The sequence below is a fragment of the Cyanistes caeruleus genome, chromosome 30 (genome assembly GCF_971803275.1).
Source record: "Cyanistes caeruleus chromosome 30, bCyaCae1.hap1.1, whole genome shotgun sequence".
Lineage (NCBI taxonomy): Eukaryota > Metazoa > Chordata > Aves > Passeriformes > Paridae > Cyanistes > Cyanistes caeruleus.
Window position 1 is genome coordinate 2,760,691 of NC_141730.1, and position 10,255 is coordinate 2,770,945.

Sequence of the window (10,255 nt, forward strand, 5' to 3'; positions counted from 1 at the left end):
CGTTCCCGATCCCATTCCCATTTTTCCAATCCCAATCCCAATCCCAATCCCATTCCCATTCCCACATTCCCATTCCCACATTCCCATTCCCCCATTCCCATTCCCGTTCCTGATCCCATTCCCATTTTCCCAATCCCAATCCCAATCCCATTCCCATTTTCCCAATCCCATTCCCCCATTCCCATTCCCATTTTCCCAATCCCATTCCCATTCCCACATTCCCGATCCCATTCCCATTCCCCCATTCCCATTTTCCCATTCCCATTCCCGATCCCATTCCCATTTTCCCAATCCCATTCCCATTCCCATTCCCGATCCCATTCCCATTTTCCCAATCCCATTCCCATTCCCATTCCCCCATTCCCATTCCCATTTTCCCAATCCCATTCCCATTCCCCCATTCCCATTTTCCCATTCCCATTCCCATTCCCGATCCTCTCAGATCAGCTCCTCCAGGGATGGGATCTCGGATTTGGGAATTCCGGGGATCCCAAGGATCTCTTCCCAACCTCAATCACCATCCCGGACTTCCCGAGAGAGCCCGAAATCCACGGATCCCATCCCAAAAAAACCAAAACCCCATCACGGAACAGCGGGAAAACTCGGATCCAACCATCCCAAAAAAATTCCGCTCCGGGAATTTTTCCCTCCTCCGGACCCGGATTTTTCCAACATTCCCGTTTTTCCAGGCCCTCGGGAAAAGATCATCTACGTGCCCTGCATCTACAGGAACACCGGGAAGGAAATTCCCGATTTTCTGGCCACGGTGGACGTGGATCCCGAATCCCCCTCCTACAGCCAGGTGCTTTTCCATGGAAAAATCCCAAAATTTCTGGGATTCCCGCCCAGGGATGGTGGGGTGAGGGTGCGGAAGGTGGGATGCGCCGATGGAATCATAAAATCATGGAATTACGGAATTTTTCAGGTTGGAAAAGGCCTTTAAATCCCCAAAGTGCCGCATCCACGCTTTTTTTTAATTTTTTCCCGGGAATTCCAAGGATGGGAATTCCCCGCCTGATCCCATTTTCCAGGAAGGAATTTCCGCTAATATCCACTGATCCCCCCCCCAAAAAAAAAAAATCCATGGAAAAGCCGTCCCAAACCTCACCCCAGGATTCCCGTTTGGGATTTTTGGGAATCTGGGTCTCCACGACCCCAAAAACCGGGAAGGGATGGAGGTCGGGAATTCTGTGATCCCAAAATCCTGGAATGGTTTGGGTGGGAAGGATCCTTAAGGATCATCCAGATCCAAGGGCAGGGACATTCCCACCGTCCCAGGCTGATCCGAGATGGTCTTGGAGAATTCCAGGGGTGGGGAATCCATGGAAAAAATCTGGGCCGGGATCCGGGATTTATCCCGAAAATCCAAAACAGGGAATCCTGGAATGCTTTGGGATGGAAAAGATCCCAAAGAGCCTTAAAAATCCCGGGCTGGGGACATTCCCAGCGTGCCAGGGGGTCCTGGAGACTCCCAGGAATGGGGAATCCATGGAAAATCTCCGTCAGGATCCAGGATTTATCCCTGAAATCCCAAAGAAACCAGCCCAGGGAATCCTGGAATAGTTTGGGATGGAAAAGATCCTTAAATCCCATCCAATCCCGCGGGCAGGGACATTCCCGGTGTTCCAGGGATGGAGAATCCATGGAAAAATCTGGGCAGGATCCAGGATTTATCCCTGAAATCCCAAAGAAACCAGCCCAGGGAATCCTGGAATGGTTTGGGATGGAAAAGATCCTTAAATCCCATCCAATCCCACGGCAGGGACATTCCCGATGTTCCAGGTGGATCCAGGGATGGGGAATCCATGGAAAATCTCCAGCAGGATCCAGGATTTATCCCAAAAATCCCAAAGAAACCAGCCCAGGGAATCCTGGAAAATTTTGGGATTGGATTTGGGCACATTCCCGGCTGGAATTCCCTTTTTTCCCAGGTTATCCACCGGCTGCCCATGCCCAACGTGGGGGACGAGCTGCACCACTCGGGCTGGAACGCCTGCAGCAGCTGCCACGGGGATCCCGGCAAATCCCGGGATTTCCTCATCCTGCCCGCCCTCGTCTCATCCCGAATCTACGTCGTGGACGTGGCCAGCCAGCCCCGAGCTCCCCGCATCCACAAGGTTCCCGGGATCGACGGGAGTTGGGATCACCGGGAGTTGGGATTGGGATCACCGGGAGCTGGGATCTGTAGGAGTTGGGATTGGGGGGAGTTGGGATCACCGGGAGTTGGGATCAGGGGAATTTGGGATTGGGGGGAGTTGGGATCTGTAGGAGTTGGGATCACAGGGAGTTGGGATCACAGGGAATTGGGATCAGGGGGAATTGGGATCACGGGGAGTTGGGATCACAGGGATTTGGGGGAGTTGGGATCACAGGGAGTTGGGATCAGGGGGAGTTGGGATCAGGGGGAGTTGGGATCACGGGGAGTTGGGATCACGGGGTGTTGGGATTGGGGGGATTTGGGATCACAGGGAATTGGGATCACCAGGAGTTGGGATCAGGGGGAGTTGGGATCTGTAGGAGTTGGGATCACAGGGAATTGGGATCACAGGGAATTGGGATCACCAGGAGTTGGGATCAGGGGGAGTTGGGATCGGGGGATTTGGGATCGGTGGGAGTTGGGATCAGAGGGATCTGGGATCAGTTTAAATTGGGAACACAGGGAGTTGGGATTGATGGGATTTGGGATCGGGGGGATTTGGGATCAGGGGGATTTGGGATCAGAGGAATTTGGGATCAGAGGAATTTGGGATCACGGGGATTTGGGATCACAGGGAGTTGGGATCACCGGGAGTTGGGATCAGGGGGATTTGGGATCAGAGGGATCTGGGATCGGTTTAAACTGGGATCACAGAGAGCTGGGATTGGGGGGATTTGGGATCAGGGGATTTGGAATCCGGGGGATTTAGATCAGGGGGATTTGGGATCGGGGGATTTGGGATCAGGGGGATTTGGGATCAGGGGGATTTGGGATCAGCGGTAGATCAGGGAAGAGGATTTGGGGCAGGTTGGGGTTTTGGAGGAGCCTGGTGGGAGCTGGATTGGGAATCACGGAATTATGGAATTGTGGAGGTTGGAAAAGCCCTTTAGGATCGAATCCTAATTAAGATCTCCATTCCACCCAAGAATTTGGGGTCTCTCCCTAAATTCAATCCAAGGATTTGGGGTCTCTCCTTAAATTTAATCCAAGAATTTTGGGTCTCTCCCTAAATTTAATTCAAGAATTTGGGGTCTCCCTAAATTCAATCCAAGGATTTGGGATCTCTCCCTAAATTTAATCCAAGAATTTGGGATCTCCCTAAATTTGATCCAAGGATTTGGTATCTCCCTAAATTTAATCCAAGGATTTGGGGTCTCTCCTTAAATTTAATCCAAGGATTTGGGGTCTCCCTAAATTCAATCCAAGAATTTGGGGTCTCCCTAAATTCAGTCCAAGAATTTGGGGTCTCCCTAAATTTAATCCAAGGATTTGGGGTCTTTCCCTAAATTTAATCCAAGGATTTGGGGTCCCTCCTCATCCACATCCCCAAGTGCCTCTATCCCAAAATCACCCTTTCCCAGCTGGAATTTCCCCCATTATCCAACCCAAATTCACCCCTCCAGCCTCATTTTCCACGGAAAAAAATCCCATCAGGGTCACGCCGGGTTGGGGAAAAACCCCCGGAATTCCAGGATTCCCGGGGTTTTTGTTTTTCCAGGTGGTGAATCCCGAGGACGTGTTCTGGAAGTGCGGCCTGGGCTACCCGCACACCTCGCACTGCCTGGGCAGCGGGGAGGTGATGATCAGCGCCTTGGGAGACCCGGCCGGGAACGGGAAAGGTATCCCGGAATTCCCATGGAAAATTCCGGGAATTTTTCCCCGCGGGAATTTTCCCACCGGGAGGATCCGTCCGGGAGAATCCGATGGGTCGGGTTTGGGGAAAAAGAACGGTGGGGGGTGTTTGGGGTGGGAATTGTGGGATTGTGGAATTTTTGGGGGTTGGGGAAGGGCCTGGGGTCTGGAAATCGTGGAATTCTGGAGTTTTTGGGGGTTGGAAAAGGCCTGGTGGGAGTTGGGGTTGGGAATGTGGGGTGGGAATCGTGGAATTTTGGAATTGTTTGGGGTTGGGAAAGAGCCTGGTGGGAGCTGGGATTGGGAATCATGGAATTCTGGAATTGTTGGGGTTTGGAAAGGGCCTGGTGGGATCTGGGATTGGGAATCATGGAATTCTGCAATTTTTGGGATGGGAAAAGACCTGATGGGAGCTGGGATTGGGAATTCTGGAATTGTTGGGGTTTGGAAAGGGCCTGGTGGGATCTGGGATTGGGAATTCTGGAATTCTGGATTTTTTGGGATTGGAAAAGACCTGATGGGATCTGGGATTGGGAATTCTGGAATTGTTTGGGGTTGGAAAAGGGCCTGGTGGGATCTGGGACTGGGAATCATGGAATTCTGGAATTGTTTGGGGTTGGAAAAGACCTGATGGGATCTGGGATTGGGAATTCTGGAATTGTTTGAGGTTGGGAAAGTGCCTGGGGTTTGGAAATCGTGGAATTCTGGGACAGTCAAGGCTTTCCTAATCCGAACCAACCTCAACGGGGCACAGCGATTTCCCGGGAATTCCACGGGAGTTGGGGTTTGGTTTTGTTTTTCTTTTCCCGGGAATCAGGCGGATTTATCCTGCTGGACGCCGAGAGCTTCGAGGTGAAGGGGACGTGGGAGGAGGGGGACGAGGTTCCCCCCATGGGCTACGACTTCTGGTACCAGCCCCGGCACAACGTCCTCATCAGCACCGAGTGGGGCGCGCCCAAATTCCTGGGATACGGATTCGATCCCAGCGACCTCGGGAAGGGTCAGGAGAGCTCCCAGGGTTTGGGGTCATTCCCTGGCTCTGATCCGAGGGTTTGGGGTCGTTCCCTGTGTAAAATCCATGGATTTGGGGTCACTCCCTGTTTTAAATCCACGGATTTGGGAGTATCACGGACTTAAATCCATGGATTTGGGGCCACTCCCTGTGCCAAATCCAAGGATTTGGGAGTATCATGGACTTAAATCCATGGATTTGGGAGTATCACGGCCTTAAATCCATGGATTTGGGGTCATTCCCTTTGTAAAATCCATGGATTTGGGGTCTTTCCCTGTTTTAAATCCATGGATTTGGGGTCTCTCCCTGTGTCAAATCCATGGATTTGGGGTCATTCCCTGTCTCGGATCTGAGGATTTGGGGTCTTTCCCTGTGTAAAACCCATGGATTTGGGGTCAATCCCTGTTTTAAATCCAAGGATTTGGGGTCTTTCCCTGTGTCAAATCCAAGGATTTGGGGTCTTTCCTTGTGTCAAATCCATGGATTTGGGGTCACTCCCTGTTTTAAATCCATGGATTTGGGAGTATCACGGACTTAAATCCATGGATTTGGGGTCACTCCCTGTGTCAAATCCAAGGACTTGGGGTTTTTCCCTGTGTCAAATCCATGGATTTGGGGTCTTTCCCTGTCTCAAATCCATGGATTTGGGGTCCCAAAATTAAAAACAAAATCCCCAAAATTCCCAAAACAATTCCCCCAAAAATCCCCCCAAATTCCCCACAAATCCCCCAAAATTCTCCAAAAATTCCCCCAAAATTTCCTCCAAAATTCCCCGAAAATCCCCCCAAAATCCCTCAAAATTCCCCCAAAAATTCCTCAAAAAATTCCCAACCCCCCCAAAAATTCCCTCAAAATTCCCAAAAAATTCCCCCAAAATCCCTCAAAATTCCCAAAAATTTCTCCAAAATTCCCAGAAAAACCCCCCAAAAATTCCCATTTTCCCAGGGCGTTACGGGCGCCGGCTGAACGTGTGGGACTGGAGCAGCCGCAGGTACATCCAGGCCATCGACGTGGGCGAGGATTCGGCTCCGCTGGAAATCCGATTCCTCCACGATCCCGACGCTTCCCAAGGATTCGTGGGCTGCACCATCAGCAGCGCCGTCCATCGCTTCTACAAGACCCAGGTAGCCCCGAATCCCGGGAATTTTGGGGATCCCGGCTGGGAATGGTTTCGTTTTTTAGCGGATTTAGAACTTCCGGGGAGTGTCGGGTTTGTGAGGAGGATTGGGAATGTTTTCCGTCAAAAGAGCTGGAAAATTCCGCGGGTTTTTTTTGCCTTCAAATCCCTTCCAAGCAGCCCAAAACTGGAAAATTAAATGTTTTTGGCTCTCCAATTCCTTCCTGGAATTCCAGACCCCTCGTTCCCAGAAGATCTGGATCCAGAGGAGGTCGGAAAACCGCCAAACCACCTGGGAAAAAAATCAGTTTCAGCCCTCAGATCCTTTCCTCGCATCATTTTCTGCCTCCCAAAATCCTTCCCGGAATCCCAGAGCCCTCGTTCTGGAGCCGGAGAAGGATCCTGTGGGATTTGGGGTGGTGGGATCCCATCCCTCTCCTCCCGCAGGACGGAGCCTGGGCGGCGCAGAAGGTGATCCAGGTGCCCAGCAAGAAGGTGGAGGGCTGGCTCCTGCCGGAGATGCCAGGTGGGCGCATTCCCGGTGCCGGGATCCGTCCCGGAATCATTTCAGGGATCCAGGGATTGGGGGTTCTCCATTGGATCCGTGGATTTGGGGTCTTTCCCCACCTTTAATCCAAGGATTTGGGGTCTTTCCCTGCCTTAAATCCAAGGATTTGGGGTTCTCCATTCGATCCAAGGATTTGGGGTCTCTCCCTGTCTCCAATCCAAGGATTTGGGGTCTTTCCCTGCCTTAAATCCAAGGATTTGGGGTTCTCCATTGGATCCAAGGATTTGGGGTCTCTCCCTGTCTTAAATCCAAGGATTTGGATTCCCCCTGTCTCTGATCCAAGGATTTGGGGTCTCTCCCAGCCTTAAATCCAAGGATTTGGGGTCTTTCCCCATCTTAAATCCAAGGATTTGGAGTTTCTCTCTCTGTGATCCAAGAATTTGGGTTTCCCTGCCTCCAATCCAAGAATTTGGGCTCTTCCCCTGCCTTAAATCCAAGGATTTGGAGTTTCTCTGTCTGTGATCCAAGAATTTGGGTTTCCCTGCCTCCAATCCAAGGATTTGGGGTCTCTCCCTGTCTTGGATCTGAGGATCTGGGGTCTTTCCCTGTTTTAAATCCAAGGATTTGGGGTCTTCCCCTGCCTTAAATTCAAGGATTTGGGGTCTTTCCCTGCCTTGGATCCAAGGATTTGGGGTTCTCCATTCAATCCAAGGATTTGGGGTTTCTCCATGATTCTGATCTAAGGATTTGGGGTCTCTTCCTGCCTTAAATCCAGGAATTTGGGTCTCTCCCAGCCTTAAATCCAAGGATTTGGGGTCTCTCCCTGTCTCCAATCCAAGGATTTGGGGTTCTCCATTGAATCCAAGGATTTGGGGTCTCTCCCTGTCTCCAATCCAAGGATTTGGGGTCTCTCCTTGCCTTGGATCCAAGGATTTGGGGTTCTCCATTGAATCCAAGGATTTGGGGTCTCTCCCTGTCTCCAACCCAAGGATTTGGGTTCTCTCTGTGATTCCTTCCCGAAGGATTCATCACGGATATCCTGATTTCCCTGGACGACCGCTTCCTGTATTTCAGCAATTGGCTGCACGGCGACGTGCGCCAGTACGACATCTCCGACCCCAAAAATCCCAGACTGGTGGGGCAGGTCAGGATTTCCGACGGAATTCCGTCGGTTTTTCCATGGTTTTGGGGTTTTTTTTTTCCCTGGGATCAGCCAAGGCGGGGGTTGTCCTGCAGGTGTTTGTGGGCGGCAGCGTCGCCAAGGGAGGGCCGGTGAGGGTGTGCGAGGATGAGGAGCTGCAGAGCCAACCGGAGCCCTTCGTCATCCAGGTGGGTCCTGAAAAATCCCAAAATTCCGCTTTGGGATGGGTTCTGTCCTTCCCGAATCCCCTCTTGGGACTGGCTCCATCTTTCCCTGAAATCCTTCCCAAATCCTGCTTTGGGATGGGCTCCGTCCTTCCGAAATCTCGCTTTGGGATCGGCTCCATCCTTCCCTGGGTCTTTCCCAAATCCTGCTTTGGGATCAGCTCTGTCCTTCCCAAATCCCACCTTGGGATCAGCTCTGTCCTTCCCTGGATCTTTCCCAAATCCTGCTTTGGGATCAGCTCCATCCTTCCCAAATCCCCCTTTGGGATCCGCTCCATCCTTCCGAAATCTCGCTTTGGGATCGGCTCCATCCTTCCCTGGGTCTTTCCCAAATCCCCCTTTGGGATCAGCTCCATCCTTCCCAAATCCCCCTTTGGGATCCGCTCCATCCTTCCCTGGATCCTTCCCAAATCCTGCTTTGGGATCAGCTCTGTCCTTCCCTGGATCTTTCCCAAATCCCCCCTTGGGATCAGCTCTGTCCTTCCCAAATCCCCCCTTGGGATCCGCTCCATCCTTCCCTGAAATCCTTCCCAAATCCTGCTTTGGGATCAGCTCTGTCCTTCCGAAATCCCCCCTTGGGATCAGCTCTGTCCTTCCCAAATCCCCCCTTGGGATCGGCTCTGTCCTTCCCTGGATCTTTCCCAAATCCTGCTTTGGGATCAGCTCCATCCTTCCCAAATCCCACTTTGGGATCCGCTCCATCCTTCCCTGGATCCTTCCCAAATCCCCCCTTGGGATCGGCTCCATCCCCCCTGGCCGGACACAGCCCTGGATCCAGGGGGACCATTCCCGTCTCCCTGGGATTTTCCCGGTGGGATTTTCCCGGTGGGATTGATTTTCCATGAGGAATGATTTCCGTGTGGGATGATTCCCAGTGGGATTTATTTCCCCGTGGGATGATTGATTGGTTGGTTTCCTGTGGGATGATTGATTGATGGATTGACTGATTGATTTCCTGTGGGATGATTGATTTCCTGTGGGATGATTGATTGATTCCCTGTGGGATGATTGATTGGTTGGTTTCCTGTGGGATGATTGATTGATGGATTGATTGATTGATTTCCTGTGGGATGATTGATTGATTGATTTCCTGTGGGATGATTGATTGATTGATTGATTGATGGATTGATTTCCTGTGGGATGATTGATTGATGGATGGATTGATTGATTTCCTGTGGGATGATTGATTGATTGATTTCCTGTGGGATGATTGATTGATGGATGGATTGATTGATTTCCTGTGGGTTGATTGATTGATTGATTGATTTCCTGTGGGTTGATTGATTGATGGATTGATTGATTGATTGGTTTCCTGTGGGTTCCCAGGGCAGGAAGGTGCCGGGGGGGCCGCAGATGCTGCAGCTGAGCCTGGACGGGCGGCGGCTCTACGTGAGCACCTCCCTGTACAGCGCCTGGGACCGGCTCTTCTACCCCGAGCTGCTCAGGTCAGGGCCCACATCAGCAAGAATTCATCATTCATTAATCATTAATCATTATTAATAATTATTATTAATTATTAATAATTGATTATTAATGAGTAGTTAAGTGGTCTCGGTGCCCCCAGGGAAGGCTCGGTGATGCTGCAGCTGGACGTGGACACGGAGCGGGGCGGCCTGGCCGTCAATCCCAAATTCCTGGTGGATTTCGGGAAGGAGCCGGGCGGGCCCTGCCTGGCGCACGAGATGCGGTACCCGGGGGGGGACTGCACCTCCGACATCTGGCTGTGATCCCGGGAATCCCGGGAATCCTGCGGGAATTCCGGGAATTCCGGGAATCCCGGGAATGGGGAACGGCACCTCCGACATCTGGCTGTGATCCCGGGAATCCCGGGAATTCTGGGAATTCCGGGAATTCCGGGAACGGGGAACGGCACCTCCGACATCTGGCTGTGATCCCGGGAATCCCGGGAATCCTGCGGGAATTCCGGGAATTCCGGGAACGGGGAACGGCACCTCCGACATCTGGCTGTGATCCCGGGAATCCTCCGGGAATTCCGGGAATTCCGGGAATCCCGGGAACGGGGAACGGCACCTCCGACATCTGGCTGTGATCCCGGGAATCCCGGGAATCCTGGATTTGGGAATGCAGGGATTGCAGCTCCGGCATGCGCAGGAATTTGGGAATTCTGGGACTGGGGAATTTGGGAATTCTGGGACTGGGGAATTTGGGAATTCTGGGACTGGGGAATTTGGGAATTCCGGGAACTGCCGGCGGCGCGCGTGACCCGCGGGATCAAATAAATCCCAGGAAAATCCTTCCCTTCCCCGCTCCCGCGCCGGAGCTCGCCTTGCACGCGCCTTGCACGCGCCTTGCACGCGCCTTGCACGCGCCTTGCACGCGCACGGCGCACGTGACGGGACCACGCGACTCCCTTGCACACCCGCACGCGACACTCACGCGTGACCCGCACACGTGACCCCCGCC

General features: G+C 52.4%; 1 protein-coding gene across 1 annotated transcript; it reads left to right on the forward strand.

The window, feature by feature from the left end:
- Positions 1–427: 427 nt before the first annotated feature.
- On the forward strand, positions 428–9,948 carry LOC111943383 (methanethiol oxidase-like; the record flags this gene model as incomplete). Its single annotated transcript, XM_086865752.1, has 10 exons — positions 428–802; positions 1,932–2,117; positions 3,696–3,816; positions 4,647–4,829; positions 5,787–5,965; positions 6,406–6,484; positions 7,489–7,610; positions 7,703–7,795; positions 9,158–9,276; positions 9,396–9,948. Coding segments are annotated over 10 exons (1,620 nt in total), but the record flags the coding sequence as incomplete, so codon positions are not given.
- Between the last annotated feature and the right edge of the window lie 307 nt (positions 9,949–10,255).